The following is an 18,656-nucleotide window of genomic DNA, read 5'->3' on the forward strand; positions in this document are numbered from 1 at the left end:
CTCTTATTTGGTCCATGCACCGTCCTGGTCCATAAGTGTCGTTGTTTCATGGGCCTGGCGGGCCTGTTGTCCTATGGGCTACTATTGATGTCATTTTTTGACTTCCTCTTTTCTACTTTGATTTTTTTTCATGTTCCAGTGCTCTATTCTGCGACTAAGAGTCGATTTTCGTGTGCCCTAGCTAGGTTCAAATGGCACCCGTCCTGTCTTGCTTTTGGTGTGCACTAACGCGGGGGACTTATGGACTCGCCTAGGGGTTATTCAGATCATTGACCAAGCCCTGCCAGTGGACATGTCGGGGTCAGCAATTCTTGAGCATATTCTTTCACTTCCTAATGAGAAGCTTGCTATACATCCAAAGTTGATCTTCAAGGAGATCATTGTAGTCGGAGGTTGGTACCCGTGGTGGATCCAAAGACAAATCACTCATAACGAATATGTTCTGCCAGCTTGGAGATGGTCACTATCGGTTTTTTATCTATTGCTAGCAATCATTAGGATGCATCATCACTATCACCTAGTGCCCCTGAAGTTAAGTGGACTAAACCGGACACTCGTTTTACTAAATTAAATGTAGATGTTGTTTTTTCTCAGATGAAGGTGTAGGAGCTGCGGCTGCCATACTCCGAGACGATAGAGGAGTGTTTTTGGCGGCTCAATTTAAATTCATCCCAGTTGCCACAGATGTGATCACCTCTCAAGCGATGGCTATGAGAGATGGATTAGCCCTTGCTTATTTTTTTGAGTCAATCGAGTGGAGGCGGAATCAGACTCCTTAGAGGTTATTAACTACTAGGATAGGCAAGCAAGATGGTGGCATTCGGCTGCAGCAATCTTTGCAGAGTGTGTGGATATTAGTTCCATGATCGGGAAGGTCATTTTAAGCATTGTTATCGTTCTTGTAATCAAGCGGGTCATGTGCTAGGGAACTTTAATTATTGTAAGAAGTCTTCCTTTAGTTGATTGGATGAGCCACATGGTTCTGTGGTCAGTAATCTCATAGACGATATAAATGTGTTTTGATCTTAATAAAGCTAGCCATGATGACCTTTTGCAAAAAAAACAGTGGTTTTTCTCTCTTGAAACTAGGCTCCTTGAGGAAAAACCTTAGTAGCAGCCAGGTCACAGGGCAGACGATAAACAACATCCACAGATGCATCTCTCATCAAGTCTCGGTGACTGACCGGCGACTTCAGATTCTAAATCGCCGGTCGTTGCACTGCTAGTTTCTGTCAGCTTTTTTTTTTCTTCTTTTGGCCAGTTCCTGCCCAGTTAGTAGCTACTTGGCCGAATGCAGTCCACATACTAGTATTATTATTTCAAACGGTATATAGGAGTAGTATTTTTTAATAGAATATACGGGTAGTATATAATCTCCTAGCAACACACTCCACATGTTTAATTGTGGACGTCCTGCACGTGACCACCATGGCATCCACAAAGCACCCCACGAATGAGTCCAATGAAGGACGACTTCGATCTTGACCGGAAAATATGACTGGTGACTCGCGTCAGCCCAAACACTTGCCGTGGAAAAACTAGTACCTCATCCATCCACACGTCCGCAGCTCCTCTCTACGTACGTGCCTATGCCTTCATATACGAGCACCACCCGACGTTGCACCGGGAAAATATACACACACACACATTCGTAGCACGAAACAACCGTTCACCACTACCACCACCACACCAATCGCCACCGCCATGGATCGCTCGCCTGACAAGTTCTTCTTGCTCCTTATGGCAGCAGCGGCGACCTGGAGCTTCTTCCTCGTCGCCAACGCAGGCAGGCTCCAGCCGAGCTGCATAGGACGCGAGAGGGACGCGTTGCTGGCCTTCAAGCAAGGCATGAATGATACCTACGGCGAACTCGGGTCGTGGCAGCGAGGGCACCAAGATTGCTGCCAATGGGCAGGCATCACATGCAACAACGTCACCGGCCATGTCGTCAAGCTGGAGCTTGGCGAAAGATATTTGGTCGGCCAGATAAGTCCTTCCTTGCTTTCTCTAGAGCATCTCGAGTACCTCGATCTCAACTGGACGAGACTGTATGGACCTGATGGTCGTGTTCCGGTGTTCTTGGGTTCCTTAAAGAACTTGAGGCATCTTGATCTGTCCGGCATGCCTTTCTCTGGTAGGGTGCCTCCTCAGCTTGGCAACCTGTCAAAGCTGGAATATCTCGATCTCTCTGGCAATTATTTCACTGGTGCGGTACCTCCTCAGCTTGGCAACCTGTCAAAGCTGGAATACCTTGACCTATCCGCCATATATTTCAACAATACGAGGATGGTCTCAACTGACATCTCTTGGTTAACTCGTCTACCTCTGTTGGCGCTTCTTGGTATGAGTTATATCAATCTCAGCTCAATAGCCGATTGGCCTCTTGTTGTCAATAAGATTCCATCTTTGGAGTTGCTCGGTCTTTCCGAGTGCTCGCTTTCAAGTGCAAACCAATCCCTAGCACACCTAAACCTCACAAATCTTCACTACCTTGATCTCTCAGATAACTACTTTGGTCATCCAATTGCATCCAGTTGGTTTTGGAACATAACAAGCATCAAGTACCTCGACCTTTCTGGTACCTCTCTCTATGGTCCGTTTCCTAATGCACTAGGAAATATGACGTCTCTCCAAGAACTTTATTTTGGCCCCTATTCTTCCGATGGTGACTCACCCACCACAACTGCTAACACGGCCACAATGACAGTAGACTTGAAAAACCTATGTGATTTGGAATACCTATTGCTTGATGGAAGCCTCTCCTCTGGAAACATAACAGAGTTTATAGATAAACTGCCAAGATGTTCGTCCAACAGATTGCAGCGTTTGAGGTTGAGCCGCAACAATATGGTTGGAATTCTACCAAACAGATTGGGGAACTTAACCAACTTAGCTTCGTTGGACCTTTCTCACAATAACATTACTGGAGCTATACCCCTTGGCTTTGGGAATCTCTCTTGTTTAGAATACCTTCATCTTTCTAACAACCTTCTTACTGGAGCTATACCCCTTGGCTTTGGGAATCTCTCTTGTTTAGAATACCTTCATCTTTCTAACAACCTTCTTACTGGAGCTATACCGCTAGGGTTGGGAAATTGCACTGCTGTTTATCTCTCCAATAACAATCTTAGTGGACCTATACAACTAGGGATAGAGACTTGCACTAGATTACAGTACCTTGACCTTTCTTACAATAGCATTACTGGACCTATACCACCAATGTTGGGGAATTGCACCGAACTATATTACCTTACTCTTTCAAACAACCTTCTTACCGGAGATATACCACCAGGGTTGGGGAATTACACTAGTTTGCAGTCTCTTTCTCTTTCGAGCAACCATCTTACCGAACCTATACTGCTAGGGACAACAAGTTGCACTATATTAGAAGACCTTGACCTTTCTGATAACAATATTGCTGGAGTTATACCGCCATGGTTGGGCAATTGCACTAGTTTGAGGCACCTTTCTCTTTCTAAGAACCATATCACTGGACACTTCCCATCTAAGATCAGTCTGCTCGGTAATTTGACTGGACTCGACCTTGGCTACAATAACCTAGATGGCGTGATCACAGAGGAACACCTTGTTACTCTAAAGAACATAAACCATCTGGACTTATCACACAACTCTTTCTCAGGGCATCTGCCATAAAAGCTTGGAGCTAAGGGATTAGTAGAATTGACTTTATCCTCCAATAAATTCACTGGGTACATTCCTGAAACAATTTGTACGTTGAGGAACCTACTTGTCTTGGATTTATCAAACAACCTTCTAGAGGGAGAACTTCCTCAGTGTTCACAGAAGCCTAACTTGGTTTTCCTCCTGTTAAGTCACAATAAGTTTTCTGGCAAGTTCCCATCATCATTGAAGAACTACTCAAGTTTAGCATTCATGGATCTTTCATGGAATAATTTCCATGGAACATTGCCATCATGGATCGGAGACTTAGTATACTTGCGCTTTTTGCAACTAAGTCACAATTTCTTGTGTGGAGATATTCCAGTGACTATCACATATCTTAAGCTCCTTCGCCAACTGAGTTTAGCAGGAAATAGTATATCTGGTGTTATACCATGGTCTTTGTCAAATTTAACTGCAATGACCCAAAAACATCCAAGGAAACCTGGGCTTGACATGTCTGCATGGTACACTGAAGAAGTGGGCAAATTTAGAGAAGTTTGGCCTATTGTGATGAAGCGCCAAGAACTCAAATATGGTACTGGAATTTTTTATATGGTCGGTATGGACCTATCACTCAACTACCTAACAGGTGAAATTCCGGATGGCATAACCTCTCTCAATGGGCTGCTGAATCTGAACTTCTCATGCAACCAATTGAGTGGAGAAATTCCTAGGAAGATTGGAGCTATGAAATCACTTGAATCGCTGGACCTCTCAAGGAACAACCTTTCTGGTGAAATCCCAACAAGCTTGTCAGATTTGACTTATTTAAGCTCCTTGGACTTGTCATATAACAATCTTATAGGAAGAATTCCACAGGGACGCCAACTTGACACCCTTTACTTGGAGAACCAGTCCATATACACGGGTAACATTGGTCTATGTGGTACTCCTCTTGAAAGGAATTGCTCAGGAAACAATTCACCAGAGCACGACAATCAACAGAAAAATCAGAATGTTTCCGAGCCTGTGTTGTTCTTTTACTTTGGACTTGGGTCCGGGTTTGTCGCTGGCCTCTGGGTCGTGTTTTGCACCCTACTGTTCAAGAAAGTGTGGAGAGTTGCCTATTTCCGCCTCTTTGACAAGTCGTATGACAAGGCATACGTGTTTGTGGTTGTTACTTGGGGTAGGATAACCGGCAAGGCGACAACAACTTAAGTGCGACACCCAACAAGATAATGCAAATCTGGTGAAGTTCTTTCACCCTAGTACTGAAGCATGAAATAAATGAAGGTGCCACGGCATTTGGTAGCTTGTGCTAGTATATGTTCTTTTCTGTCCGGTAGACTTGTAATACGAACTTTGGTCTAATGCATGTAACTGTTATATTGGATTGTACTTATGAGTCATGATGAACTCACATGGTTTTAATTTTCCGGCTCTAGTTCCTTTTGTGTTGATGGTTCGTAATCTGTAAGCGAATGTTCTGTGAGTGGCTAGCAGTGAGGGAACTAAAAGCCATTATAACAAAACGAATTTCTGGCGGGAAAGAAAACCAAATTTAAGGCGGGAAAACGAAATTGGGCGAGCAGGTGGAACTTCCCGCGAACCACGTATAGAAGTGGGTGACGCCTAGAGTTAATAATACAGGCGGTTTGAAGTGGTTTGAGCCCCACTTAAACACTTTATTTCTCTTTTTTGTAATACCTTGCGGAATTAGGCAAAACAAAACAACAGGGAAGTGATTCAAACGCACAACGCAACAACATTCTAGCTCAGCACCCCATGTAGAGCAGAACCACCAGGTCATCGCTCCACATGTGTTCAAAGCTAGTTTCCGCTTTATTTAACTATACATATCAACCTTTCAAATTGAAAAAAAAATCCCGAGTGTTTTTTGCTCGAAAGGGCCATTTACTGGGGGTGAAGAAATTCTCGATAACCGCTCGAAATCACGAAATTTCGTCAATAACCAAAACACTAGAGCAGGCACTGTCGCCATAGTGCTTGTTATGTTTTGATCCAAATTCATATATAAGTATAAAGCCTAACTTCTGACAATGCGGAGCGGAGGCCGGTCGTCAGGACCTCGCCCCGTGCCAGGGACGCCTAGGGGTGCAAGTTGAAGCACCCCTGCGATATGGATCAGTTGCGACCGGCCTAGGTCACCTCTACTATATATATCCTTTGTAAGGCACCGCACTGAGATAAGATCATCATTGTAAATCCCGGCATTTGTAAACTCTCATTATACAGTGAAGATTTGTTGGCCGGTGTCCGTGGTTTTTTCCCTTCGTGTTGGAGAGCCATTCCACATTAAAATCCTTGTGTCTCTTGTGTTTGATTCGTTCTTCGTCATTGGTTTTGCCTGTTGTATCTTTAACAAGTGGCATCATAGTCTTGCTTCTGTTTAGGGTTTCGATGACATGGCATCTATGAAGTCCGATCTACCATTGCTGGATTACAACATAAGGTTTTCAATGAATCTGTTATGTATCATGACAGCTTGTCCACAGATGTTTCGTCAGATACTTCTGAAGTGCCACAACAAGTTACTGTGTAGGTGCGGCACCTTGATGAGGAGGAAAATGAAATTGTTCATAATGATGATGCTGCTCAAGATGCATCGACTAATAATAATGATGCTCCAGATAGACAAATTCATGATAATGATGTTGTGCAGCACTCACCCCCGCTTTTGCAGCAACAAAATCAGTCTCTAGCAGCTAGCATGAGAAAGAGGATCATTAACAAACCTAAATGCCTAAACTAGAGGAGGAGATATACATGGACCTACTCGAAGGTTTCATAGTGCATTTTTTCGTATTGTTGCTATTCATGATCTTGAGCTTAAACAATTAGATGTGAAGACTACTTTTCTACATGAAGAACTAGAGGAGGAGATATCCATGGACCTACTCGAAGGTTTCATAGTGCTTGGTTAGGAAAAATTTCTTTGGAAATTTAAAAGGTCCCTATATGGTTTGAAACAGTCTCCAAGATATTGGTATAAAAGGTTTGATTCATTTATGGTAGCACATGGATTTAAGAGGTGTGAATATGATAATTGTATTTACATTAAATTTGTTGATGGATCACCTATATACTTGTTGTTATATGTTGATGATATGTGGATTGTTGCCAACGACAAGAAAGAGATCACTGCTATAAAGGCACAATTAAGTAGTGAATTTGAGATGAAGGATCTTGGTGTTGCTAACAAAAAATTAGGTATGCGGATTACTAGACACAAAAAATTTGGTTTGCTTTTTCTTAGTGAGCAGAGTTACATTAAGAAAGTACTTCCTCGTTTTAACATCCATGATACTAAGTCAGTTAGCACTCCTATTGCTCCTCATTTCAAGTTGCCATCTTCTCAATGTCCTAGTAAGGATGAAGATTTTTAGTATATGTCAAGAGTTATGTATTCTAGTGTTGTCAATTCTTTAATACATGCCATGGTGTGTTCTCGTCCTGATTTGTCATTTGCATTGAGTTTGGTTAGTACATACATGGCTAACCCTGGCAAAGAATATTGGAAGGTTGTTCAATGGACTTTCTTCGTGGCACTTCCAATGCTGGTTTGAAATTCGGCAACACTAGTGAGGGACTAGTTGGCTATATGGATTTAGATTTTGCTTCCCGTGATTTAGATAAGAGGAGGTCCCTCACAGGTTATGTGTTCACAATTGGTGGTTGTGCCGTGAGTTGGAAAGCAATGCTGCAACAAGTAGTTGCCCAATCTACGAATGAAGCAGAATATATGGCTATTGTAGAAACATGTATAGAATTAGTTTAGGTGAAAGGTTTGTATGATGAAATTTGTGGAGATAATTCTTGCATTAATCTGTTTTATGGAAGTCAGAGTGCTATATACCTTACTAATAAGGATCAGATGTTCCATTAGAGAACAAAACACATTGATGCCAAATACCATTGTGTTCGAGACATCGTGGATCAAGCTAAACTGAAGGTATGCAAGATTAGTACTCATGATAATCTTATTGATATGATTATAAAGTCAGTTCCTAACTGTTTAGCCCTAGTGGTTGTTGCGCGCCAAAAGTGTTTTATTTGTTGTTCAGGGAGAAGGTTCTCTTTCATGCTAAGATGGAAAATTTGTCTCACATATATTTCTCCTATAAAAGATTCTGGAGTGTACCCACTTCCCTGGGCTCCTTACTGGCGAAGAGGCCATCCGAACCATTTGTTGTCGACTTACTCCATGTGTGGGAACGGAGCCAGACCCGCTTGTCGGTGTTGTCCGTCCGTGCAGGGCTAGTTCTGTCGCACCAGGCGAGGGTGTGTTCCGATCGCACTGCCGAATCGCGCATGGGGCTCATTCTGTCCTGTATCGTTGGCCCCAAGCAGGAACGTGCATGCGGTTTCGGTGATTGATTGCTCCTGCATCATCGCTTGGGTTTGCATGTGTTGCATCTAGCCACCTCTACTAAGCTCAGTTGTGCGATTAGACGTAGCAGTTGGTCGTTCGGCATTCATCCTGTACGGAAGGATACCATTAGAGGCCGTGCACGCGCGCTGATATGGTGAACCTATTCGAGAGATCCGGTGATCAAGTTGTTCGAGGTAGATCGCCGACGAGGTGGAAACTACTCTGGTGATGTGTTAGTCCGATTCTTATTCCACTGGCTACGAGGATTGCGCGCCTAGTGGTAATCTCATAGTATACCTTCTAAGCATGGTCATGGGTGATCTGCGCGGTAGGAAATTTCTTGTTATGCAGTAGTTGCACGCCGCGCAGCCCAACAGAAAACCACATCATGTCGACATACTTCATGTCTATTATGTTATTGTCTAATGTCCCGCTTAATTAACCTTGTGTCTGATATGTATGTCCTTTGTCATTTTTTTCCTTGCATGTTTACGTTTTTATTGATCCTTTGTGCTGATCGGTTGTTAATTGGGTGAAACCACTCTCAACTCGTTATATTTGCGATGGTTTGAGAGATGTGGTATATGCTATTTTGACGGTTAATAATTGAATTGTAGGTTTTGAAGTTTAGAGGCCAAATCTTGCCGAGCAACAATTAAGGAACTAAGGTTTTTTCCCCAAATATGAAGTATCCACACACCTATTGTAAATAAAGACATGAATTCATCTCACGGGAAATGAATTATCCACCCTCTTGCATATGTAAATAATATGGTGCCCCTTAATTATACCACCACTCAACCTTCAGGGATCAAGCTCCGTTATCCCACTTGATGAGTTCAACATGTTCAGAGCGCTAGCTTGTAGACATCAAATAGACGGAAGCACATATACATATCATGGAAAGGCTAGAGATGAACCACAGAGATTTTAGAATAGGAGGGACCTTGAGGCAATGGGACTGAGTCACTTGAGGAACATAGGAGGCGCGATTAGCTTATGATCTGGGGACTGTCGATATGCAGCCAAAAGCCTACTTGTAGTCTAGTTGATGCAGTTTGAGAGGTTATTTTGACAGACCCTCAAAATTCTTTTTGTTGTTTCATTTCTTAGTCAGCCACAGAATGCTCTTCAATCTGACTTTGTATTTGTTATTATGTGGCCAGATGCAACTCCCTGTACCACAAGATAACAGCACATCACCAGGCACCAGCGTCTGTTTTTTGTTGGGTCTGCATCACAAGCAGGCAAAAGGCTTTTGTCCTGTGTTGCTACATTTGGAATCAAAAGTTCTAAGATAGCAATCAAAACTTGGAAGATAAGACAAACGTGAGAGTTTGTCGTGCCGATTTGATGCGCCAACTACAATATTAAATCAACCAAATGCTCCGATGGTCATTCAACCCAAGATCAGTGCTGGGCAATAATCAAATATAGCTGCTGATTTATAAACTTTCACACCGAAATCACTTGCTTTTCAGCAAAAGCAGAGGTTGTTATTCATGGTGAATACATGTTACACATAAAACCGCAGACATCATTTGATTTGGAGGGGCCACTTTCTCATCATCTTTACTGTCGATGCCGACTGTGGCTGGGTGCCGGTCCAGCGAGCCAAAAACTGTCAGAGAAGGCGAACGAGATACTCGTCGACAGTGGTGTACTTCAGGTCAGGGTACAGCTCGGTGGTCTCACCACCAAAGGATGGTTCAATCTCGAAGTTAGCCTGGTCACCCCCGACAAAGATGGTGAGCGCGATGGACAGCAATATGTTCAGAGGGAATGCCGCCTCTGCATCATTACAAGAGAGGTCAGAGGTGCAGTTGCAACCATGATATATACATGTCTGGCCGCAGGATTATGGATGTACCCTTGATCAACTTGAGGAGATCCGCCTCTAGGATTCGCACTATCTGGAAAGTCCTGCCCGCTTTGCTCTCCCACATCGAGATGAGCTCGTTGTGGGACACGATGTTTGCCGGCGGCCTCATGTACAGGATCTTGTTCAGGGTGAAAGATGGCTTGAAGCGTATGCCTAGCAAGGACGCGTTACGTGTTATATATATAGCCATAGGCTAGGGTTTACAGGATTCGGTAGTTGGTTAGGCTTGATCCTCAAGTTAGCTATCCTACAAGATAAGGATCGAAGCTTGAACCTAACTACCAGATTACAATGTTGAACACGCACGCAACTCCAAGAGTATATACAGTTTTATATACACAACCGTATATACATACAATATATTCTAACACACCCCCTCAATCATAACTTCACCAAGTTGAGATTGTTCTTGAACTCTTCTAACTTGCGCCATGATAAGGCTTTAGTGAAACCATCTGCAACTTGATCATTAGTGGGAATGAATCGAATATCAAGAAGCTTCTTAGCTACCCTTTCTCGCACAAAGTGATAATCTACCTCGATGTGTTTTGTTCTAGCATGAAACACTGGATTTGCTGATAGATATGTGGCACCAATGTTATCACACCACAACCGTGCCACAGGAGAGTGATTGACATGAAGCTCATTCAACAAGGTTTGAACCCATATCAACTCTGCCGTGGCATTAGCCAGAGCTTTGTACTCAGCTTCTGTACTTGATCTTGACACAGTAGCTTGTTTCCGTGCATATAAGATTTGGTCCAAAGAAAACAGCAAAGCCCCCTGTTGATCTCAACCCTGTACTCATAGTACCTCTTAAATATCTCAAGATTCTTTTCACTGTTGTCCAATGTGCAAAGGTGGGAGCATGCAAGAACTGACATACTTTATTGATAGGAAAAGATATATCAGGTCTTGTAAGTGTTAGATATTGCAAAGCACCTACAACACTTCTATAATTTGTAGAATCTTCAGCACTTAAAGGCTCTCCTTCTTCCTTAGATAACTTTTCAGAAGTTGAGAGAGGCATATTTGACACTTTTCAATTCATCATACCTGCTCGTTTTAGTACATCTGACACATACTTTTCTTGACTCAAGACTATGCCATCTTTAACCCTTTTTACTTCTATTCCCAAGAAGTAGTGCAAATCACCAAGATCTTTAAGAGCAAAGTCTCTCCTTAGATCTTCAAGCAATGCTTTGGTTGCATCCTGCGATGAGCTTGCAACAATAATATCATCAACATATACTAGCATGAAAATGGTGATTTTTCCTTTTCTGTAGAAGAACAGTGATGTGTCAGCTTTGGATGGCTGAAAACCAAGTCTTTGGAGTTTCACACTCAGCCTAGAGTACCATGCTCTAGGTGCTTGTTTCAAACCATATAAAGCCTTATCAAGCTTGCATGCATAATGATACTTGTCCTTTACCTCATACTCAGGTGGTTGTCTCATATACACTTCTTCCTCTAGAACGTCATGAGGAAACGCATTCTGCACATCCAATTGATGAAGACTCCAATTGTTTGATACTGCAATGGACAGAACAAGTCTAACAGTAGCTGCTTTCACAACAGGGCTAAAGGTATCTTCATAATCTATACCATATCTTTGTTTAAACCCCTTTGCAACTAGTCTAGCCTTGTATCTGTCTATTCTCCATTTGCCTTTCTTTTAATTCTATAGACCCATTTGCAGTCAATTAAGTTTCTCCCCTTTGCTGGAGGAACTAGATGCCATGTTCTATTTTTTAGGAGAGCATTATATTCCTCATTCATTGCATTTTTCCAATTTTTATTTTCCAATGCCTCTACCAAAGTATTTGGTTCTACTGTGACAGCAAGACCAGCAAAACGACGCCCTTTTTCATACCTGACCGTACCGTCCGTACGTACTTTTGGTTTTAAAATACCATGCAGAGATCTTGTTCTTGGTGGCGACGCAGAAATCATCGCAGAAGGCGACTGCACAGAGGATCCGGAGCCCTGCACAACGGATCCAGAACCTGACCCAGCCGCACCAGATCCAACACGGATCCTGTCGCCATCGCCAGCGTCCGCACCTGGGCCGGCAGCCGCAGATCCGAGGCGGATGTTGTCGCCCGCCTGCGACGCGCCTGATTGGCCTGCGTCACCGTGCAGAGGGGACCGCACCACTTGGCGATTGGAGAGCGGCGCCTCGCTGCTTGTGGATCCACCTGACCCTGAGTGCGCGACAGCTCCTGTGCCCACGGGCCCGCGAGGGGACACTCATCGTGGCGACGCTGGATCGCCCGCTCCCGAGGCTGATGCGGTGCGAATCCTCCCGCCGTCCGGTGCGGCAGGCGAGGGAGGATCTTCCCCGGGATCGCCGCTGGCTGGATCCGGCGCAGCACCTGAATCTGCATCGTGTTCCACACCTGTCTGCTGCATAAAATCATAGGTAAAAACAGAATTTCCACCAAAATTTACAGCAGGATTTTTATGAAGATTAACCGAAAGATCAGCTGTCTGTTCGCCCCCATGATCAAGAGGTTCGGATGGAGCAGTTTATGCAAGAAGAAGAACTTCGGAATGAAGAGGAACGCCGGCATTTGGATTTAGTGAGGGAAATGGAAAATTTGTTTCGTCAAAGATAACATCTCGACAGATATAGACACGTCCTTCTTTGACATCGAGACACTTGAACCCTTTATGGAGATTGCTATAGCCAAGAAAAACACATTGTTTTGAACGGAACTCTAGCTTCTTAGCATGAAATGGTCGGAGATTTGGCCAGCACGCACAGCCAAAGGTGCGTAGGGCATGGTAGTTGGGTTTTTCATGAAACAATTTTTCCAAGGGAGTTTCAAGATTAATCACTTTGCTAGGAGTACGATTGATAAGATAGGTGGCAGCTAGAAAGGCCTCGTCCCAAAATTTTAAGGGCATGGAAGCATGAGCTAAAAGTGAGAGACCCACATCCACAATATGCCTATGTTTTCTCTCGGCTGACCCATTCTGTTGATGGGCATGTGGGCATGATACGTGATGTGTGATCCCTACTTGACAAAAGAAGGAGTTGAGGCGCTCATACTCACCGCCCCAATCCGTTTGCATGGTGATAATCTTGCGATCAAAAAGTCGTTCAACTAGTGCTTGAAACTCATGAAACACTTTGAAAACTTCTGATCTATGTTTGAGGATATATATCCATGTGAATTTTCTGAAATCATCGATGAAACTCACATAATAATTTTTCTTATTAATTGAATCTCGGGCAGGCCCCCATACATCAGAGAAAACTAGCTCTAAAGGAGCTTTTGAAATACTACTAGAATTTGGGTAGGGAAGTTGATGGCTCTTGCCTTGTTGGCAAGCATCACACACTCCCTCTTTATTCAACTCTTTGCTAGAAAAGGAAATTTGATTGTGTCTAAGAACATGTTGAACTATTGCCGAAGATGGATGTCCTAAACGATCGTGCCACCTTGACGGAGATATCTTGGTGGCGCCAAGTGCATGTCTGCCCGAGCTTATGGGAGCTGATGATAGGGTATAGAGCCCGTTTCTACACCTGCCGTGGAGGAGGGTTTTCCTCCTTGCCTTGTCCTTGACAAAGAAAAAATGAGGATGAGTTTCAAGAAACACATGATTGTCATTGGCTAGACGATGAGCAGAGATCAAGTTTTTAGTGGCTTTGGGCACATGCAGAATATTTTTGAGATGAAGATTACGAGTAGGGGTACGAACATATGCATGACCTATATGGGAAATCTTCATACCTGCGCCGTTTGGCACGTTTACTTGATCGTGCCCATTGTACTTGTCACGGACGGTGAGCTTGTCGAGCTCGCTGGTAATGTGGTCTGTTGCACCTGAGTCCACATACCAGTTTGTGTCCACCCCGTAGGAGGAGTTGGTGTTGACGGCTGCTGCAGTTTTCTCCTTGTTGAAGGAGACATCAAAGCGACGGTAGCACTCCATGGCCGTGTGATTTGGCTTGGTGCAGATTTGGCAGAAGACCTCAGGCAGATCGTTGCGGCCTCCTCCATTGCTGCGGCCGCCGCCGCGACCACGACCGCCGCCTCCATTGTTGCCACCGTTGCCACCGCGGCCACCACCACGGTTGGATCCACCACGTCTGCCGCGAGACACGGCGTTGGCAGAGGAGTGGGAGGACTGCCCTCCGCCTTCAAACATGGCTAGTCTGCTTTCAAAGCTGATCAGCTGCGAGTAAAGCTCGCTCACCTTGATTAGCTGAGTACGAGCGCAGATCGTGGAGACGAAGGACACGTAGTCGTAGTCGAGTCCCGCCAGGATGTAGGACACCATGTCGTCGTCGGTGAGCGGCTTGCCCACCGATGCCATCTCATCACCGAGCGCCTTCATGCGCCCGATGTACTCGGACATCGTTGAGTTGCCCTTCTTGGTGGTGGAGAGGGCGATTCTGGTGTTCACGACGTGCGCCTGAGTTTGGGAGATGAAGATCTCCCTGAAGGCGGCCCATGCTTCGGCCGCCGTGTCACAGTGTGCAACCTGAACCATGACAGGAGCTGAGATGGAGTTGAAGATGAAACTCAGCACCTGAGAATCTCGAGCCTTGTCGATGTCGCATGAAGGGTTGGGCACGTCCGTGGTCTTGCCGTCCTTGTCGCGAAACTTCTGCTCCGGCTGCTCCCGATCTGGATCGAGGTAGGAGACGAGCTGCACCTCGCGGATGGCTGCCATGGCTTGCGCCCGCCATACCAGAAAGTTGGAGCGATGGAGTCGGTCGGCTATGGGGATGAGGGCAGGCGCGGCGACAGTGGAGCTTGAGGAGGCCATTGCTACGAGAGATGTGCTTTAGAGGGGATAGGCTCTGAATACCATGAAAGATGGCTTGAAGCGTATGCCTAGCAGGGACGCGTTACGTGTTATATATATAGCCAAGGCTAGGGTTTACAGGATTCGGTAGTTGGTTAGGCTTGATCCTCAAGTTAGCTATCCTACAAGATAAGGATTGAAGCTTGAACCTAACTACCAGATTACAATGTTGAACATGCACGCAACTCCAAGAGTATATACGGTTTTATATACACAACCGTATATACATACAATATATTCTAACACAGGGTTCTCGGATCGTCTACCGCCCTTACCGTGTAGGCAGCTATGTCTTCTTCCACCACAAACACCGCTACATGCATCAAGTGTCAAAATAAACACATGATGCCACCATGTAGGCAGCTATGTCTTCTTCCACCACAAACACATGATGCCACCATCAACGACAGCAGTGCGAATTTGCAGTGGCAGGCAACGGGATGGGCATGCTTACCTTTTGCATCTCCATCGCCTAGGACAGTGATCTTGTCGGACGGAGGGTCAGCGCCAACAGCTGTAACATCGCCGATGCTCGGAAGGTAGGTTTCGGCGAACCCATTGCAGCAGACATATGTATGAGGTATACCCTCTGCCTCAATCAGACGGCGAAGGCTGAGTTTACTAGCGTACAATGTGGCCGCTGGATCTACGTGTGAACCCGCTCTACATCAGAGCCGAACTCGGATGGGAGGAACCTCTGTACAGCAACTACTAACTAAGTGGTGAATCTGTAGCCATCGTTCCATCAAGTAAGAACACAAGCTGTGATGATCTGACCTTCACATTGCCGGCCTCCTTGATTGCCATGACAATCCTCGGCTGCTCGGTGAGCTGACGGGGCCCCACGGCCGAGATGACGATGTCTGCACCCCTTATGGCATCTACGAGGCTCCCGTGGTCGAATAAATCTCCCTGCTCGTCAGGCAGATAAATAAGAATCCACACAGAAAAACAGTGAGTAGCTGAAAGGCAGACAACAGAAGATGATAGTATTAATCATACACCTTGATGAGAGCAACACCATTCTCAATGAAGCTCCTGAGGAGCCCCATCTTGGCTGGATCAGACGGCGCAACATCCCTGATGTGGACAGAGGTCAAGTGGCCATGGTGGGCACTCGCAGCGACGATATGCTTGCCTATGTGACCTGTGCCGCCAATTACAAGGACCCTGCTCCTCTCATTGTTCAGCACCATAGTTCCCGATTCAAATATCTAACACTCTACTAGCTTTAGGTGTGCTGCAAGGTCTTGGCTGTGATTTCAAGTGGTGAGAGGTACTCCTATTATATATAAGCTATACTGTTGTGCCATATGATGAAGCTGACAATTCCTACCTACAAAACAACCAATTGACAAGTTTCAACAACCCCCACCTTCCCTTTAATTCTTTCAACCTTCCTTTAAGAGCACATAATATCTGCTCTGCCCATGGAAATCACAACAAAACCTCCAGCACAAAAGGAACCCATCCACACATGCATGGTTACTACAATAACGAATCATCCTAAAATGCACTTCTAGTCCTTATTTAACGTCAGTGATTGTGATTTGTGACATATTAAAAGAAAATAGTGCATGAGTGATTGTACCTTGTTATTTAAAAGACCATGATGAAAGAAAGTATTTGCAATAATAGTCACAGCAAATTAAGTTATGTACGACGTAATTTTCCTCCTAAAGCAGAGGTGGTGATATTTATGTGAAGTTTTTGACAGAGAACGCACGGGAACCATATTTATGTTAATCATCATAAGTACACAACGGGACTCAGGGGCACAAATCTGGGATATATGGGAATGCATGCTCCCGTCACATAACTATTACCAGCTACTACACAGGAAATGCATCTCATTGCTACTGCTCTTCCTTGATGGCTTCATAACTAGCAATGCAGATACCATCCAAAAAGTCACCTGATGTTTTCTCTTCACGTGGCATTCTATTTCCAGCAAAACAGAATAAAAATCAGGATGGATATAATTAAGGAACAGAATATCAAATGGGCACCAAGACAATTGTCCAGAATTCAGTCTTCACTTGTGTCATACTAGATGCGTTATTAATTTAAGCATTCCATGCTTAAACATAACATCAAAATTTTGGAAAAGCCCGATCATTAACAATCACATGTACAATATAGCTTGAGGCCCAAAGTTGAAAGTTAAGAAGCTGACCAGTGACTGCTGCGGCAAATCACACCATGATTCATTTTGAGGAACAGGAAGCTAAGGTTTCAGACTGAATTGATTTGTGTATCAGTGGTCAACGTGATTAAGTTGATAAAATGATGCATTTGTTCCAGCAACACAGTTTCATTTTCCAGAGAAGCTCCATGGAGGATCCGGGTTAAGTGCCTTCATCCTAGCCAGGGCATATTTTCATTATACAGTTCACAGTCCAGCAAAACAAGGCGTTCATCATATAAGGAGAAATGGCACGCGAGCACACGCTACCGACTGCCAGCTTGGATCATTCACTTGTCACTTGTGTCATATAAAAAGAAAATTTGCATCATGATATATCTGAATCAGAAATCATGCATTAGCCCCAGCGTATATAACACCATAATTTAAGCAATGCCATCTTAAAGCATAACACCATAATTTGGGGGGAAAAAACTGACTATTAACAATCACATACATTATAGCTTGGGGTTCACAGGTCAAAGGTACCAAGAAAAAGAAAACACGACTGCAGAGGAAAATTAAACCATGATTAATTTTGAGAAACAGGAAGCTATATTCCAGATTGGATGAGTTTGTGATGCTATTTCAGTACAAATGGTCAACATGATGGTAAGGCTAGGCATTCTTTAGTAGTTCAGTTCTTTAGTAGCTTTGGGATCATATCAGAAAGCAGTGATACAGCAGAATGGACAGTCTATGGAACTAAACAAAGTTGTTTTTGAGCAGCACCACAAAATGCTGTTATGAGACTATATATTGAAGCTTTAAGAAAAATAACCATTGTATGGAGTCATCTGGCATAGCCTGATACTTCACTATATATTCACCAAAACTAGTCAACCAAGCTGTCAAATATTTCGCAAGTTAATCGGACAAAAACCAAATGATTCTTTTTCTCCATGTTTTCTTACTTTTTTATTTTTCTTTTGATTCTTTTTGTTGTTTCATCGGTTTTTCTTTATTTTTTCTATAAATTGTGTTTTCTTTGGTTTTTTCTGTTTTTCTTTTAATTTTTTCTTCGTTTTTCTCGGTTTTTTTTGTTTCTTTCTTCTGTTTTCATTGATTTTCTTCAGTTTTCTATTTGCCTCTTTCTTTTTCACCGGCTTATTTTGGATGTTTTTTTGTGCGTCTTTCCTTATGATTTTCATCGGGGCTTTTTGGGTTTCAGAACCTTTTTGATTGACATTTTTTGTTTCTATGTGTCGTTTGTATCGTTTTTCTTTGATTCTATGTATATTTTTCATGTCCCTGTGAAATATTTATTTTTATACATGTTAAACTTTTCAAAATATAAATTTAATTTTTTTTCATACAATTATTTTTATGTCTATATTTTTGTATACATAAAAAAATTATACTTGTTCAACATTTTTTAATACATGATTAAAATTTATAAATAGAATTAATTATATTTCTTTCATATACATGCTTCATGTCTATTCTTTTCATAACCATTGTACATTGTCATATACATCTGACACATTTATTTGATATACTTTCAAAAAAATCCAAGTATACGATTAACACTTTTTTATAATGCCTCGTATAATTTTTTAAAATGTATGAACATTCGAAAAATTCAAAAACATTGTTTTATGCCATCAAAAGAATTATATACATTTGAAACCTTTATTTTATGTACCTTTAACATTTTTCAAAAACCTGTGATTAACTTCACTGTAATGTGCGTACGTTTTTTTAAGAACATGAACAATTTTAAAATGCCACAACATTTTTCATATAGA

At 43.3% G+C, this 18,656-nt stretch overlaps 2 protein-coding genes and 2 pseudogenes across 2 annotated transcripts; 2 read left to right on the forward strand and 2 right to left on the reverse strand.

Moving 5' to 3' along the window:
• The first annotated feature begins 1,704 nt into the window (after positions 1 to 1,704).
• On the forward strand, positions 1,705 to 3,654 carry LOC123140715 (probable LRR receptor-like serine/threonine-protein kinase At4g36180). The gene has a single exon (XM_044560002.1). The coding sequence runs from the start codon at positions 1,705 to 1,707 to the stop codon at positions 3,652 to 3,654; it is 1,950 nt and encodes a 649-aa protein (XP_044415937.1).
• Positions 3,465 to 5,068, forward strand: LOC123140716 (receptor-like protein EIX2). Its single transcript, XM_044560003.1, has one exon. The coding sequence runs from the start codon at positions 3,895 to 3,897 to the stop codon at positions 4,840 to 4,842; it is 948 nt and encodes a 315-aa protein (XP_044415938.1). The 5' UTR covers positions 3,465 to 3,894; the 3' UTR covers positions 4,843 to 5,068.
• Positions 5,069 to 9,641: 4,573 nt separating this feature from the next.
• Positions 9,642 to 15,919, reverse strand: LOC123140929 (isoflavone reductase homolog IRL-like; annotated as a pseudogene).
• Positions 14,072 to 14,210, reverse strand: LOC123146603 (uncharacterized; annotated as a pseudogene).
• Positions 15,920 to 18,656: the final 2,737 nt, after the last annotated feature.

Source organism: Triticum aestivum, chromosome 6D, assembly GCF_018294505.1.
Source record: "Triticum aestivum cultivar Chinese Spring chromosome 6D, IWGSC CS RefSeq v2.1, whole genome shotgun sequence".
In the NCBI taxonomy this organism is placed as follows: Eukaryota; Viridiplantae; Streptophyta; class Magnoliopsida; order Poales; family Poaceae; genus Triticum; species Triticum aestivum.